The following is a 17,648-nucleotide window of genomic DNA, read 5'->3' as shown; positions in this document are numbered from 1 at the left end:
CTGAGCTCTGATCTAAACAGCATGAGTGTTTGCAGTGAATGGGGCCTATCAGCTCTTACACAGCTCCACATGTTGGTTACACCCATCCTCAAAGTGCAGATCTGAAGGGGAGGGAACAAGGAGACATGTGGACAGAGAGGAGGTGCTGAGTTAGAGAGCAGGAAGCAGAGGGAGGGTTATCAGGCTGGGACTCATTCCAGGAAGAGTACAGTCTGTTTAATCCAGGGGTCGGCGACCTGTAATCCAGAAAGAGCCATTTGAACCCGGTTTCCACGGAAAACAAAACAGTGAGAGCCGCAAATACTAGCCGAAGCTGGTTCCGGTAGTGGCTGCCGCGAGTGAAGCATATATTGAGAAACGAAAATAAATAAATAGATAAATAAAAGGATTTTATTTTAATATTTCAAGATTACAATTTAAAACTACAACAAAAACCAAACTGACAAAAATAAAATGCACTTCAATTGGATACTTATAATTTACTTCCGCAAGCCGCACAGAGGCGCAGATTAAGCCTGGATGAGCCGCATGCGGCTCTGGAGCCACGGGTTGCCGACCCCTGGTTTAACCCTTTGTCTGTTCAAACCTTAAACAAAAATAATAATCTCATACTTCTCAGTTCATATTCTAAAGCTGCAAATTTAATTATTTCTATTCTTTACAATAATTCAAATTCTCCAAATGAACAGAGAAAATGGTGACAGCTTGTCAGAGACTGAGCTGGTAAACCTGGGACACCTAAACAGTTATATCTTTTCTCATGTGTGAGAATATAGAGAGCCCAAAACTGTGTTACACATAGAAGCAGGAGGCACCTTAGAGGTAAAAAACAAGTTAAATTCATGCAGCTCTTTGCCTTGTACAGAAAGTATGCAGGACACAGTGTGACACCAACATTACCCTTGATGTAACCACACTGGCAAACAGCTGGTGTGTAGAAGATTACCATACAGATTTCACCCCTGCAGGGCACAACACCACAGCACTGAAAGCACCACACACAGGTAAACTGTGCTGTTAGGACACACACACACACACACACACACACACACACACACACACGCTCCTAATCAGAGCTAGCCCACAATGACTGAGTCTCAACTTGCTAAAAGCAAATGAACTTTCATTTTTCAAGTAAAACTTTCTTTGTTGTGAAATAAAACCAACACAGTTTTCATTCATCCACACTTATTGAGACATTTCTTGTACTGTGTGTTATTGCGGAGGTGTAGTCTAACAGTCTATATTGTGGTTCTGTTTCTATTATTTCCTTATAAGCAGTCTTCTCTTACAGCTGCCATTTTCTCCTTTTCTCATAGATTTAACCTCATGTTACAATTAAGTTTCAGACTCATTGCTAGTTGTTACTCAGAAACATTCCTTGAAACACTTTTTATGACCCAGCTTGACTTCTACAACTCATGGACTGGATCATCTAAAGGCTCACATGGGCACAGGGTCTCTGACAGTTAGGTCTTTTTATTAAAGCTGTGGCTGCTTTATTTTCAGTTTAATATCAGCTACTTTAAATATTTTAGTGAAATTTTATGCTGATGCTTACTTTTCATTTTGCCAGTGAGGTAGTGTGCTCTCCATAATGATTTAGTGCTATTCTGTATATACAGCATATGCACTGTCTAATAATTGAAGAAAAAACCAAGAATAACAAGCCTGACCATCCAAACAAATTGGTGATCAAACATTTCTGTTCAGAGATCTTCAGCTTTATAATTTGGCTGAGCAGATCCTTCTGTACTCTCACTGGTTGCACCTCTGATTGAAATATGACAGAAATTATTCCATCTGTGAAAATAGTAGCATTCATCACTTCAGCTTTGTCCTTTAACATAATGTAATTGTTTCAGAGGACTAACAGAAAAAAAATCAGGACTTCAATGATTTCATAGTTTGTGTAATGGAAAATTTGTTTTTCACCTCTAATAACCTCTTGGTGAACCTCTTTGGTATGTCCAAGGCCACGACGCAATCAGGCTGATGCTACGTGGTGGTGGGAACTTGAACTCTAACAGCTAACAGAACAAGGCTGTATCAACACAATTATTATAAAGGAACTGTGGTTATTTTGCTCTTTGGTCAATGCCGTGCGAAGATTGCTGTATTGATCCCTTTGCAAAGGTTATATTCTTACTTTCAATAAATCATCATAAAATCAGTTTGGTTTCAGGGCTCAACTTATTTTTTCCACAACAATCTTGGAGACGAGGATGGGATTTCTTGAGTGACTTTTTCTCTGCTTTTGTGTTGATCCAGGAAAACCTGCGCAGGTAGACTCAACCCAATGCCACCCTAAATGAGAAGCTGCCCTTGGTGACATCCAAATAGGCATTGGATGTCATTGAAAATCTAGAGAGTGGCTCTCTGAGATTAAAGTGTATACCGCCAGGAACTAAATGGGGAACTTAAAATCCAAAATAGAAAAGCCGGCACAAATTGTCCCGGCACAAATTAACCAAAATAGTCCAACTGTCCAAATTATGAAAAACAAACATGGTGAGGAAATTTTGCAGCAATTAAATGTGTGGGTAAATGAACATGGGTTTCCAGAAGAAGGGTCTTTTAGTATAAGGCAATTAAATGCACCAAAACAATCACTAGAAAAAAGGGAAAGTGAAGTCAGAGAAAAAGTCAAACAATTGAAGAAAAAAAAGAAGTTTGTTCCTTTTCCTGCAGACTGGAAACCTTTTTTTTTTTTTTTTGTGGCTGGATGAAGCAAAACTCAGTGAGAGAAAGTGTGGACAGGCCTTGCCAAAAATGTTACTAATCAAGTGTCCCATTGTGTCAAAAGCAGGATGGACAGGGGCCTGGATCAACCTCCTCCCCGAACACAGAGGCCGGAAGAAAACAACAGACCATCACAATCAACATCGTGTTATTCAGTATGAGACCAGGTAGAATCATTCGCAGCTTCACCTTCCTGGACAACGAGCATCACTCCTAACCAACCTCCCTTAGCCTACACTGAAAAAAAACCTTGTTGGATCTACTCAATTCAATAGTGGACATTGGTTGCACACAATGTTTTTGTGTTGGCAATAATGCACTGTGTTATGTTAATGTAACACAAATCAGGTATGTTAACTGAACAAAAATATTTTGTGTTGTTAGAAAATGACTGTAATGTGTTTGAATAAAGCAAATTCAGCTCTGCAATCATTTCTCTCCAATTGGTTGCTTTACTTTAACATAACTCAATTTATTTTTTTCAAACACTATTTGATCACTTAAATTTAACATTCAAATTGTATTTTCATATTTGTTACTTTTTTTAATAAATATAAATAAATGATCCCAAATGGACATCAGTGTAAATTAAAACAATTCTAAATTTGAATCCAGTAAATTATCTTTTAAGCATCATCAACTTTCTTCCGATCTAAAATGATGACATTACAAACATTACCTAACAGGCCTTTAATTTCCATAACTTGGAAGAAGTCAAAATGGCACATGTAGACTCAGAAAACCATCCTATCATTTTACATTATAACAGTGTGTTGATGCCTACATTGCACCAAAATGTAAAATAAAACTGGCATAAAGTTTTCCACTGATTAAAAAAAAGCCATAAAACATAAGTGTATTTGTTTTGCATGTCAACACTAACTGTAATGACTAATTGTTGCTGTGACATTAGAATAGAAGAGAATAGAACTTTATTGTCGTTATACATACAATGAAATTCCATTCAGAATAACCATCCAGAGGAGAACAGACAAGACTAACATAGGGGAGATGGGTGTCTACAGCTGCTCCCACTACAGGTGCCGCTGCTACAATCAATCCCCAGAAGAAAGGAAACAGACGCAAAACAGGGTAGTCAGGTTAATAAAAATTCATTTGGTATCAGGGTCCAAAAAAAACACCTTAAGCAAAGCATATTTGCAGATTTAAAGTGAATATGCTTCAAAGCGAATAAGCGAATAGTGATGGATGTTCGTCAGCGGCCGTGGTATGCCAGATCCAGCTCACACAAATCACAGAGAGGGCTGGGGGGAAGAGCATCTGTCACACATTGTCCCGGAGAGATATGATTACCAGCCTCAAGGCCAGCTAGGAAGCTGAATTTCTGATAATGCAGATGTTGTTTTGGAACAGGCTGCTTGTTATTTTCCAACAGCCTTCAGCTTCACTGGGGAACCCATTCAGTAAATCCAGTATTCCAAATTCATTTAGTTACCGTTATCGCCGCGCAGGAACCGGACTTTATCTCCAGATCTAATCCCTTTCACATGAGAGCACGTTCTCAGCTGGACTACGCATCCAGCTTGCAGCTCAGGTCCAACAGGCTTTGAGTCTGAGTCTGTACGGCTCTGCACAGTCCATCTATCTGGTTGTGCAGTCTTGGCAAATGTCGAACTGCTGTCCAGATTTTCTTAATTTCCCGGTAAATCAGGTATCCTCCAAGCCCAAACAGAAGAAATCCCGTTACCAAATAGCCGAATATATATACGTCTTCCACATCCTCAACCGCCAGAGCTGAGAGGCACACAGGTCTCCACGATCTCCAAGAATCGAAGACGTATCCTACGGGGTCTGTTCCACTCGGACACGCTTTCCCCGATCTCATAGTGGAGAAAATTCGATCAGTGGTGTTGAGGGCCCAGTTTGCCAGATCCATGATGCTTCTTAATCTTATTCTTATTCGGTCAGTGTGAAAGAGACGCACTTACAGCAAGCAGGAGAGATGGGGAGGGCAGGAAGGCAGGAGAGAGATAGAATGCAACTGTCACCGTCAGAGAGCAGGAGGGAAAGTGGTATGCAAAGTTTGGGCACCCCTGATAATTTTCATGATTTTCCTTTATAAATCATTGTTTGTTTGGATCAGCAGTTTCAGTTAAATATATCATATAGCAGATGAACCCAGTGATATTTGAGAAGTGAAATGAAGTTTATAGGATTTACAGAAATTGTGCAATAATTATTTAAACAAAATTGGCCAGGTGTATAAGTTTGGGCACCCTTGTGGTTTTATTGATTTGAATACCTTTAGCACTAATTATTGGAACACAAAATTTGTTTTGTAAGCTCATTGACCCTTGACCTACATACACAGGTGAATCCAATAATGAGAAAGGGTTAAGGTGGCAACTTGCAAGTGTTTCTCCTCTTTGCATCTTCTCTGAAGAGTGGCAACATGGGAGCCTCAAACAACTCTCAGATGAGCTGAAAACAAAGACTGTTCAACATCATGGTTTTGGGGAAGGATCCAAAAAGCTCTCTCAGAGATTTCAGCGGTCAGTTTCCACTGTGAGGAACATAGTGAGGGAATGGAAGACCACAGGCACAGTTCTAGTTAAGGCCCGAAGTGGCAGGCAGAAAAATCTCAGATAGGCAGAGGTGAAGGATGGTGAGAACAGCCATAGTCAACCCACAGAGCAGCTCCAAAGACCTACAACATCATCTTGCTGCAGATGGTGTCACTGTGCATCGTTCAACTATTTAGCACACTTTGCACAAGGACAGGCTGTATGGGAGGGTACTGCAGAAGAAGCCTTTTCTGGACACACGCCACAAATGGACTCGCTTGAGGTCTGCTAAACACATCTGGAGAAGCCAGATTCATTTTGGAATAAGGTGCTGTGGACTGATGAAACTAAAACTGAGTTATTTGGACATAATAAGGGGCAGTATGCATGGAGGAAAAAGAACACAGTATTCCAAGACAAACACTTGGTACCCACAGTAACATTTGGTGGTGGTTCCATCATGCCGTGGGGCTGTGTGGCCAGAGCAGGTACTGGGAATCTTGTTAAAGTTGAGGGTCGCATGGATTCCAGTCAATATCAGCAGATTCTTGAGAACAATGTTCAAGAATCAGGGACAAAGTTGAAGTTGTGCCGGGGCTGGATACTTCAACAAGACAGCAACCCTAAACACTGCTCAGAATCTACTGAGGCGTTCATGCAGAGGAACAAGTACAATGTTCTGGAACGGCCATCTCAGTCCCAGACCTGAATATTATTGAAAATCTGTGGTGGGATTTAAAGTGGGCTGTCCGTGCTCCGAAACCATCAAACCTGACTGAACTGGAGATGTTTTGGAAAGAAGAATGGTCCAAAATACCTTCAACCAGAATCCAGACTCCCATTGGAAGCTATAGGAAGCATTTAGAGGCTGTTATTTCTGCAAAAGGAGGATCTACTAAATATTGATATTTTTGTCAACAATTATTGCACACTTTCTGTAAATCCCATAAACTTAATATCACTTCTCAGATATCACTGTTTTCATCTGCTATATGATATATTTAACTGAAATTGCTGATCCGAACAACCAATGATTTATAAAGGAAAATCATGAAAATTATCAGGGGTGCCCAAACTTTTGCATACCACTGTACCACAGCTCCAAGTTCAAACAAAACACAGCTGCCATAATGGCCAGCACTAGTGGTGGGCGGATCGATCCAACTATCAATAATGTTGATACCAACTTTGGTATTGATACTGATCAATAAGCAGTGTAATGAGATCAATACTTTAGCTTCAGTTTCTCTCCTGTATGCAGTGCTGTGGTTTTATCAAAGATGCGAGCTGACTGTTTAAGTGCAGCTCCTGTCTACAGCACAGAGCAGGCACACTTTGCTCCTCCCCTCCCCGCAGTGTTTTGACGTTATACCGTCACATGGCACATAACAAATTTTACTTGGGAAAAAAAGGAATTTATCAGCGGCCTGCGGGACACTTGACATTTTGCTTTCCCCTCCAATTAAGAGGAGTTAGCGAGATGTCAAAAAGTAACTTAAAGGGCCAAATTGTCTTATATTATTGATATCAATCTCGGGGCCAGAAGCATAAATGTTTTATAACATTGTGGAGTGATAATTTTGTACACCTTGTCTATTTAAGAAAAAAATCCAGAAAATTAGTGAATGAAGTTTTTTTTTTTTAACATTTTGTATTATACTTCTGAACACTATACCTGGAAAAAAATGTTAATTTGTTCTTGAGAGATTATTTTGTACACTTTATTTAAGAAAAAATCTGGACATCACAATGTATGGGGAAAATTGTTTGTTACTGTTCTATTGTTTCAGAACTAAAACTTTTATTTTGATAAAGTATTTTCTATTTACCTATAAACTTTGTCCAATTCTATCCTGATTTTTAACTGATTAATTTTCCAAAATAAAAAAAAAAATCACAAAACACTTAAACTTCATTAAAATTCTGTATTTTGACAGGTCACATGATTTGTTTGTGAAGGAAGACACCTGAAAAACCTTCATTAAAAAGTAAGACATTTAATATATTAAAGAATCAGAAGAAATAACACATGCGCATGTGGGACTCAGAGTTCAGGAAGAGACAGGCCTGTGTGTGCTCTGTCTCTCTCTCCCTTCTGAGCCCGTGTTCCTAATTAACCATAACATCTTTATACTGCAACTATCTACACATAAACGGAGTCTGGGTGCTGCAGGTTGGCCTTCATCATTTGGTCTTGTCCAAGCTGGTTCTCAGGACTCAGATTCCTCTCATCAGTGATAAAGCCAAAAACCATTTCTTCTCCCCTGATGTTTCAATTTAATCAATACAGAGCAATCTTGTCCAGGTTAATAACAGAACATGGTGATGTTTTAATTGTACGTACTGTGGCCGAACCTCCAAGATAAGATGCACTGAGAAGTTACTCAGGCACTTTCTAATGCTTGATGTATCTATTTATTTATTAAAATGTCTGTTGTTTGCTTCAGCCACTGTTTATTAATTAATTTCCTGGAGTTTACTTTTAAACATTTGTCCATTTGACATTTTACTCTTTGGGTAAAAAATAAAACCCCAACAATTTACTTTGTATCAGATCAATACCAAATCTTGCAATATCAGACACCACTAACCAGCACCTGTGCTTATAAAGGGGAAGACCCTGCCCACAAGGGGTGGCATATAAGTCAGGTTCCACCCCTCACACCATGTTGTTGTTTGCTGATACTGTGTCCCTGCTGTTTGTTCTCATCAACAGTCCTGTTCTGTTTGTAACACTCTGTGCTGAAGCTGAAGGAAATGTTTCTACAGTGTTAGATGATACAGCTCCAAACTAAATCACTGACTAACTAATGACGCTCTGATACAGCTAAACATGATTTATGATACAATGTACTTTATTATAAAGTACTTAATCAGACTAAAAACATGGCAGAATGTAAATCAAACTGAGCTGAGTTGCTTTAACCTCCTCTACATCCCTGTTAGGAGGATGAAGGCGCCCTCTTGTGTTGAGCATCAGTTTTCAGATTTCAGTTGTTAACCCGCAGGAAGACATGGAAAACCTTCACTGAGCCTTCAGCAGCTTCAACATCAGCAAAGAGAGGTTTAAATATCTGTAATATTACACTGATGCTGCATTCAGGGACCACAGGGAGAGATGGGAGAGAAAAGTCTCCAGTTTACAAATATCCTAAAACACTCCAGTGCTGGAAAATGTGAAGTAACTTTTCCTGTGATGGTTCAGTACATTAAAATCCTGCTTTATTGTAAAAACCAATAAGTAAAAGACAACCTTACTAATTTTTCCATAATGATGCTGATTTAGTGAAGAAATTTGAATCTTCAGCTCTAAACATGAACTCTGACCTTTGTGGTGTTTCTGGAGGAAAACTGCTTCAGTTCTTCTCTCAGATTAGTTTCACATTTTCAGATCTGAGTGAGATCCTGGAATGAAGACAGAAGAAAAGACTTTGAACAAAATTTGATTTATTATAATAACCCTCAGTTTGTTCACACATTAAACATGAAAAATTAAATGATCTCCTAATTGATAGTTACAGTTTTACAATAACTCATTTGGTTGATAGACCACAGATATAACCTCTATCAAACAGATAAATGTAATTACAGATTTCTTTCCAAATGTCCAAAGTGATGAGAAGAAAATCTGTGTGATAAAAGAAGGTCTGCTGATTTCTCTGTTAAGGTGGAAGAGAATCAACAACATACAAATTCTTAGATTTTGACTGTGTTCATGTTAAACCATGTTGTTGTTTGCTGATACTGTGTCCCTGCTGTTTGTTCTCATCAACAGTCCTGTTCTGTTTTTAACACTCTGTGCTGAAGCTGAAGGAAATGTTTCTACAGTGTTAGATGATACAGCTCCAAATTAACTCCAAATTAACTCACTGACTAACTAATGATGCTCTGAAACAGTTTAAGATGTTTTTTTTGACACAAGGTACTTTATTATAAAGGGTTTGATCAGACTAAAAACATGGCAGAATGTAAATCAAACTGAGCTGAGTTGCTTTAACCTCCTCTACAGTACATCCCTGTTAGCAGGATGAAGGCGCCCTCTTGTGTTGAGCATCAGTTTTCAGATTTCAGTTGTTAACCTGCAGGAAGACATGGAAACCTTCACTGAGCCTCCAGCAGCTTCAACAACATCAGCACAGAGAGATTTAAATATCTGTAATATCACACTGATGCTGATTGGAGAGAAGACCTTCCAGCCAAGACCAAAAAAAAACCCTGAAACACTTCATATTGGTTAAAGAAAAAATGAAAAACTGAAAGTTTCTTTTTTTTTTTTTTACTAATATCCTGGAAGATCCCGGGAGACAGAATAAAAGACTTTTTTCAAACTTTTATTTATTACAAACAAATTCAGTTTGTTCACACATTAAATATAATGAATGATCTCATCACTGATTATAATTATAATGACAATTTTATAATAACTCATTTGTTTGATAGACCACAAAATATTTGCACTATCAAACAGATAAATGTAATTATAGATTTCTGTACAAATGTCCAAAGTGATGAGAAGAAAATCTGTGTGATAAAGGAAGCTCTGCTGATTTCTCTGTTAAGGCCCATGAAGTAGAAGAGAAACAACAACATACAAATACATCAATACAAATATTCAGCAAACAGTTAGAGCACAGAGAAGTTTACATTTTCATGTGGAGAAATATTTTTGGAAATAAAAATCATCATGAGCAGTGATCGCCTCCATGGTTAAACAGACACACCCCAAAACTCCAAAACATCAAGAGAACAACTAGAAGATGTCAAGGTCCCACCCATAATGTTTGACTGACAGCTGATCTCTGTGCAGTGCAGAAATGCAACAATGATGGAGAGAAAATAACATGAAACTAAAATACAGATTTAAACCCACTTCAGTCTATTTCAGCTTAATGAGCTCAGAACTGCTTCCAACATTGTAAAGCCTCAGTCCAGCATAGAGCGGCTGAGTGAATGTGGTCTGGACTCTGTGGAGCAGAGTCATGGTTTCAGAGATGCTGTAGAAGGACAGAATACCTGCTCTGTGATCCAGGTACACTCCTACTCTGGAGGACCGAGGACCTGAGACAGGAGTTTCAATGTTGTTGTACCAAAATGTAAAACTGTTGTTGGTACAATTTAATGCCCAAGATTTGTCATTATGTCCAAAACAACATTCACTCCCTGCTCTGCTGATATTCTTGTATGTGACTGCTACGTAAACTCTCCCTCTCCACTCCACCTCCCAGTAACAACGTCCAGTCAGACTCTCTCTGCTCAGGACCTGTTCCCAATAAGTGAATCTGTCTGGATGATCAGAATAAGACTGTTTTACGAAAAATAAAAATTTTACTTTTCTGTTCCCCTCTGATAATATAAGATGTGTGTTTGCTGTGTTTGGATCCAGTGTGATTTCATGTGAATATTTTAAGAATTCAGCTCTGGTCTTTGGCTCTGGTTGTGGCAGTGAAACATCCACTTCAGTGACTGTCAGTGAGATGTTTGTCCGTTCCTCTCTCAGGATGTCCTGTAGTTTCTCTCTGAGCTCTGACACAGCTGCTGTCACATCCTCAAAGTATCTCAGAGGACGGATATTGATGCTGGATGAGTGTGTAGACTCACTGAGTGCTGACAGTGAGGGGTAGTTGTGTAGAAACTGGATGTGATCCTCTGTGTGTGAGAGCTGCTTCAGCTCAGCGTCTTTCCTCTTCAGCTCAGTGATCTCCTGCTCCAGCTTCTCCTGAAGCTCTTTGACTCGACTCACTTCAGTTTCCTGCTGGGATCTGATCTGCTGCTTCACATCAGAGCTTCTTTTCTGGATCACACGGATCAGCTCAGTGAAGATCTTCTCACTGTGCTCCACTGTTTTATGAGCAGACTGATTGATGGCCTCCACCTCCTGTTGAAGCAGCTTCACATCTTTCTCTCTGTCCTGGATTCTCTGCTGGATGTTTAGTCGACTCACCTCGAGCTCTCTCTGCCTCTCAGTCCTTTCTGCTGCAGCTGAGACTGTGTGGTGGCCTTTATGTTCATCCACAGGGCAGAGATAACAGATACTCTGCTGATCAGTACGGCAGAACATCTTCATCACCTCATCATGACGAGAGCAGATGTTCTCCTGGAGCTTCTTGGAGGGCTCCACCAGCTTGTGTTTCTTTAATGGAGCCACATCATAATGAGGCTGAAGGTGTTCCTCACAGTAAGAGACCAGACAGACCAAACAGGACTTCACTGCCTTCCTTTTTCTCCCAGTGCAGACATCACAGGCCACATCTTCAGGTCCAGCATAGCAGTGATCAGCAGGAGCAGCTTGGAGTCCAGTCTTCTTCAGCTCCTCCACTAAAACTGCTAACATGGTGCTTTTCACCAGGACAGGCCTCGGTGTGAAGGTCTGTCTGCACTGAGGGCAGCTGTAGATTCTCTTCTCCTCTACATCCCAGAAGTCTTTAATACAGTTCATGCAGTAGCTGTGTCCACAGGGAATAGTCACCGGATCCTTCAGTAGATCCAAACAGATCGAACAAGAGAAGGTTTCTCGGTCCAGCTGAACTCCTTTCTGCGCCATTTCTCCTCTCAGTGTCAGCGACTGTGTGAGTTTCACTTCCTGATAACTGAAACTAGTCTGAGCTCTGATCTAAACAACATGAATGTCTGCAGTGAATGGGGCCTATCAGCTCTCACACAACTCTACATGTTCGTTACACCCAGCTTCAAAGTGCAGATCTGAAGGGGAGGGAACAAGGAGACATGTGGACAGAGAGGAGGTGCTGAGTTAGAGAGCAGGAAGCAGAGGGAGGGTTATCAGGCTGGGACTCATTCCAGGAAGAGGAGCGAGAGAGACTGTGTTTAATTGTTTGGCTGTTCAAACCTTTAACAAAAATAATAATCTCATTCTTCTCAGTTCATATTCTAAAGCTGCTAATTTAATCACTTCTATTCCTTACAATAATTCAAATTCTCCAAATGAAGAGAGAAAATGGTGACAGCTTGTCAGAGACTGAGCTGGTAAACCTGGGACACCTAAACAGTTATACCTTTTCTCCTGTGTGAGAATATAGAGAGCCCAAAACTGTGTTACACATAGAAGCAGGAGGCACCTTAGAGGTGTAAAAAAAAAATGTTAGAAGAATTTTTAGTTCCTCAGTTAAATTCATGCAGCTCTTTGCTTTGTACAGAAAGTATGCAGAACACAGTGTGACACCAACATTACCCTCAATGTAACCACACTGACTAAAAACTGGTGTATAGAAGATCACCACACATATTTCACTCCTGCAGGGCACAACACCACAGCACTGAAAGCACCACACACAGGTAAACTGTGCTGTCAGGTGTCAGAGATGCACATTTTTATTGTGAAATAAAACCAACACAGTTTTCATTCATCCACGATTCCTGAGACATTTCTTTTACTGGTGTGTTATTGCAGAGCTGTAGTGTAACAGTCTCTATTGTGGTTCTGTTTCTATTATTTCCTCATAAGCAGTTTTCTCTCACAGCTGCCATTTTCTCCTTTACCCATAGGTTTAACCTCATTGTTACGCCCCAGTCTAGGGGCTAGAGTGCAACACTAGAAGTTGGACAGGCGGCCCCCTTGCCTCAGCCCGAGAAGAACCACACACCACAAGCGGGTCAGACATAACGATTTGACAGTTTATTGAATGTGCGAAAACATAGGCTCCGGGGTGGGCCAAGGCCAAAACAACAAACAAAACAGATAACCCAGGGGGGAAGAAACTATTCGCTACCCCTTACTCCCTAACCACCAACAGGAGAAAAGATCTTCAAAAGGAAATGGCAGCTCACCCCTTCTGCTTCGCACCTGAAACACACGGAAAAAAACACACTTGGCTCTGGAAATGGGTGGATGAGGCAAGGTCTGACACACAATATGCTCAGCTCGGCCGCCGTCACGGGTGCTGGCTGCAATGAGCCTTTGAGCTGTCAGCTGGCTATCAGCTGGTACCCGGAGCCAATTGCCAGTCGCCAGATGGAGTGCCAAACCCTCGGGGTGGCTGTAGCTCAGTAGGTAGAGCAGGTCACCTACTGATCGGAAGGTCAGCGGTTCGAATCCTGGCTACTCCGGGCTACATGCCAATGTATCCTTGGGCATGATACTTAACCCCAAGTTGCTCTCCGACCGTTCTGTCGGAGTATGAATGTGAGTGAATGTTAGGTAATTAAAAGCACTTAGCTTCATAAAAATGGAAGTGCTTGTATAAATGGGAGTGCATGGGTGAATGCAAACAGGTTGTATAAGCGCTTTGAGTGCTCATACTGAGTAGAAAAGCGCTATATAAGAACTAGTCCATTTACCATTTACCTCAGGATGTCCAATCGCCAGTGAAGGAGGCGGGGCCGCCGAGAACATCCAACTCCTGCGGGAAGAGGACACTGGGACACAGACAGATACACAGGCAGTTACACACACGAATTTCGGCCAGGGCCGTAACAGTCATGTTTCAGATTCATTTGTAGTTGTTGCTCAGAAACATTCCTTGAAAAAAAAAATCAGCCACAAAATGATCACAAGTTATTTGAGTCAACTGAATTCCTTTTCAATACAGGGCATTTTAAATTAAGTATATTTCATATATTAATTTACTGTAGGCCCTATTATTTATATTATTCAATTCAATTTCAATTCAATTTTATTTATATAGCGCCAAATCACAACAAACTGTCGCCTCAAGGCGCTTTGTATTGTGGGTAAAGACCCTACAATAATACAGAGAAAACCCAACAGTCAAAACGACCCCATATGAGCAGCACTTGGTGACAGTGGAAAGGAAAAACTCCCTTTAACAGGAAGAAACCTCCAGCAGAACCAGGCTCAGGGAGGGGGGGTCATCTGCCGCGACCAGTTGGGCTGAGGGGAGAGAAAGACATGCTGTGGAAGAGAGCCAGAGATTAATATCAATTAATGATTAAATGCAGAGTGGAGTATAAACAAAGTAAATAAGGTGAATGAGAAACAGTGCATTATGTGAACCCCCCCAGCAGACTAGGCCTATAGCAGCATAACTAAGGGATGGTTCAGGGTCACCTGATCCAGCCCTAACTATAAGCTTTATCATAAAGGAAAGTTTTAAGCCTAATCTTAAAAATAGAGAGGGTGTCTGTCTCCTGAATCCAAGCTGGGAGCTGGTTCCACAGAAGAGGCGCCTGAAAGCTGAAGGCTCTGCCTCCCATTCTACTCTTAAGTATCCTAGGAACCACAAGTAAGCCAGCAGTCTGAGAGTGAAGTGCTCTATTGGGGTGATATGGGACTATGAGGTCTTTGAGATAAGATGGGGCCTGATTATTCAAGACCTTGTATGTGAGGAGAAGGATTTTAAATTCTATTCTAGATTTAACATTATAGTGTCAAAGTTTCATGTACTACATTAACTGTTGTTTATGTTAAAATTTCTGCATTTTCTGTCATGGTCCTGGTCTGTGCCCAGTGTTTTGTGTTGTTTAATGTACTGTTTCTTTTGTTTAGCTCCTGGCTTATGTTTAGGTGGCGCTGGTATCTTGTCTCTGTGCTTTGTTTATCCTCTGTCCTCGTGTTAAGTTTTATTTTGTTTTATTTTGGTGTTGTCTTGTTTCTTGTGCAGCGTGTTTAGTTTTCCTTCCTGTGTCTCCCTCCCAGGTGTTCCTCATCGCCTCATTACCTAGTGTGTATATATTTTCTGCATTCTAGTCAGTTCTTTGTCAGGTTGTTGGTTATGTCATGGTGGAGTGTTTGGGTGCTTATGTTGTGTCTTGGATTATGTACCTTGCCTTGCTCCCAAGAGGACTTTGTATTTTTGCCTTTTTGATTCAACAATAAATTCCTTTTAAGTTAAGTCTGTCTACAGTGTCCTGCATTTGGGTCCAACTCTGCCCGACACACCACCCACTATGACATTTTCTGTGTGTGTTTCTATGATAACACACAGTTTATGCAGGCACTTTTGTCCTACAAAAGGTGAAGGGCTCAGAAGAAGTCCCAACAGGAATGCCTTCAACCACTGGGCACCCAGTGTCCTGACTTGATCCGTAATAATGGACTTGGCCCATCACCAATTTTTTGAGTCTCTGGTTTCATTCTATTAGATAAAGCTAGAATTCAAATATTAATCTTCATGGCAGGATATCGGGCCAGTGGATTTTTAAAAACTTTAATTATAAACTTATATATTACAGATGTATAAAAGTCAGTATAACCTATTTGAACTATATTTTTATATTTCCGTCATTTAATAAAAGTACACAAGATGTGGTCTGTGGATTACAGAAACAAACTAAAGAGGTCGCACATGAAGCAGGACAGAAGGAAGATCAGTGAGCTCCTTCAGTGGCCACCAGAAGCTCTCGGCCTGTTGTGAATCCAGGTGATAACCTGAGGCCTTCATTAATTCATTATACTCCCCACTCCTCCCACCTACTCGGCCATGTACTTGAGTGTAAACTGGCTGATTCCTCTTCCCATAAAGGGACAGGCAGCAAACCCACACTAACAGAGCTGCTGGGAGAGGCAGAGCACCACGTGAAAGACGGGACATTCAGCCCCATATTCCAGAAGTGAAACTGAAAGTGTGAGAGAGCATCAGCAGCATTACAGTCAAGTCCCATTTGTCTCTAAAATAAGATTCACCTGCATCCATCAGGTTTTTCTCATTAACACAACAGAGTCGCTACAACAATGGTGAGTGCAGCTGATCACATTTGCCGATTTACTGATCACATTACTATTTCATTTCATGCTGACTAATCACAGTCACAGTGGTTCCAAAAGAAATCTGCTCATTTAGCCAAAGATCCATTGTATGTTTTTCACAGAGTAAGCAGAGCTGTGTTAGCAGGACTATTCTTCTGTATAAATCAGTGGTTCTCTATTTTTTTGTGGCCAGTCCCTCATATATCAATATTTTCCAATGAACAGTAAAAACAGGGACAGGAAGTTTCAATTCAATTTATTTCAGTGTATTTATATAATGCTATTTAACAAGAGTTATCTCAAGGTGCTTTATATTGTAAGGTAAAGACCCTACAATATTAGAAAGAAACCCAAACAATTACACTATCCCCTATAAGCAAGCATTTTTTTTCAACAGTGGGAAGGAAAAACTTCCTTTTAACAGCAAGAAACTGCCAACAGAACCAGGCTCAGAGAGGGGCAGTCATCTCAGTTGGGGGTGAGGAGGAAGAGAGCCCAGAGAGAGACAGAACAAAAGACACACTATAGGAGAGGGACCCAGAGTTCAATAAATAGTAATGATTAAATATAGTAGTGGTGTATAAACACAAAGTGAAAAGAGGTGAATGAAAAATAAAAAGACTCACAGGAACCTCCAGCAGTCTAGGCCCATTGCAGCATGACTAAGGGTGGGTGGGTCACCTGATCCAGCCCTAACTATAAGCTTTATAAAAAAAAAAGGCATATTTTAAGCAAAACCGAAATCCAAACTGTGAGCTGGTTCAATAGTAGAGAGGCCTGATGGCTGAAGGCTCTGCCTCCCATTTTATTTTCAAAATGCTGGGAACCACAAGCAAGCCCACAGCTCCAAGTGCTCTATTAGGATAATAAGGTACTATGGACTTTTTAAGATAAGATGGGACCTGATTATTGAAGATTTTAGGTGTGAGAAAAATCAATCAAGAGAAGCTACCTAACAGGACAAAGAAAGCAAAACTGAATATCAAGCGCACGACACAAGGACCACCAAAGCAAAACAGGAAGAGGAAACACAAACTTGGACTAGACACATGAACTTGATACAAAGACACAAGACAGACTAAAGGCAGGACTCACTGTGGTGAGAGCTGTGGCTCAGCTGGAGGAGACACTCAAGAAAGAAGAAGCTGTTTGAGGCCAAAGAGCTGAAGTGGGTCCAGCAGTATGCAGTGGATGTGACTCTTGATCCTGATACAGTGCATCCTAATCTCATCCTGTCTGATTATGGAAAACAAGTAAATCACAGTGACCTGAGGAAGAGTCTTCCAGATAACCCAGAGAGATTTACACTTTATTGTAATGTTTTAGGAAAGCAGAATTTCTTTTCAGGCAGATTTTACTTTGAGGTTCAGGTTAAAGGAAAATCTAAATGGGATTTAGGAGTGGCCAAAGAGTCGATCGACAGGAAAGGAAAAATCATACTGAGCCCTAAGAATGGTTTCTGGAGTGTAGCACTGAGAAATGGAAATGAGTACAGAGCTCTTACTGGTTCTCCATTCCCCCTCTCTCTTCAGTCTGCACCTGAGAAGGTAGGGGTGTTTGTGGATTATGAGGAGGGTCAGGTCTCCTTTCATGATGTAGATACTGCTTCTCTCATCTACTCCTTCACTGAATGCTCCTTCACTCAGAAACTCTACCCATACTTCAGTTCCTGTGATAATGATGATGGTAAAAACTCTGCACCTCTGATCATCTGTCCTTAG

General features: G+C 40.6%; 2 protein-coding genes across 3 annotated transcripts; one reads left to right on the top strand and one right to left on the bottom strand.

The window, feature by feature from the left end:
- Positions 1-9,766: 9,766 nt before the first annotated feature.
- LOC115795824 (E3 ubiquitin/ISG15 ligase TRIM25-like) lies at positions 9,767-11,903 on the bottom strand. 2 transcript variants are annotated; one of them, XM_030751934.1, is made up of 2 exons: positions 11,107-11,903; positions 9,767-11,043 (listed from the first exon to the last, which is right to left on the bottom strand). In XM_030751934.1, the coding sequence occupies exons 1-2, from the start codon at positions 11,806-11,808 to the stop codon at positions 10,144-10,146; spliced, it is 1,602 nt and encodes a 533-aa protein (XP_030607794.1). In that variant the 5' UTR covers positions 11,809-11,903; the 3' UTR covers positions 9,767-10,143. The 2 variants fall into 2 exon arrangements, with proteins under 2 accessions (XP_030607794.1, XP_030607793.1); XM_030751933.1 differs by having other exon boundaries at positions 9,767-11,903.
- Positions 11,904-13,134: 1,231 nt separating this feature from the next.
- LOC115796268 (E3 ubiquitin-protein ligase TRIM21-like) lies at positions 13,135-17,648 on the top strand. The gene is made up of 2 exons (XM_030752593.1): positions 13,135-13,268; positions 17,045-17,648. The coding sequence occupies exons 1-2, from the start codon at positions 13,135-13,137 to the stop codon at positions 17,646-17,648; spliced, it is 738 nt and encodes a 245-aa protein (XP_030608453.1).

This window comes from Archocentrus centrarchus, chromosome 17, assembly GCF_007364275.1.
Source record: "Archocentrus centrarchus isolate MPI-CPG fArcCen1 chromosome 17, fArcCen1, whole genome shotgun sequence".
Lineage (NCBI taxonomy): Eukaryota > Metazoa > Chordata > Actinopteri > Cichliformes > Cichlidae > Archocentrus > Archocentrus centrarchus.
The sequence above is the reverse complement of the archived record's forward strand: the minus strand, read 5'-3'. Positions and strand labels throughout refer to the sequence as shown.

Excerpts from the sequence above, each read along its gene's own strand:
- LOC115795824 (XM_030751933.1), bottom strand. The coding sequence starts at position 11,808 with ATGGCGCAGAAAGGAGTTCAGCTGGACCGAGAAACCTTCTCTTGTTCG.
- LOC115796268 (XM_030752593.1), top strand. The coding sequence starts at position 13,135 with ATGCTCAGCTCGGCCGCCGTCACGGGTGCTGGCTGCAATGAGCCTTTG. Across the intron at positions 13,269-17,044 it reads CTCGGGGTGGCTGTAGCTCA|CTGGAGGAGACACTCAAGAA; the intron begins GTAGGTAGAGCA and ends GCTGTGGCTCAG.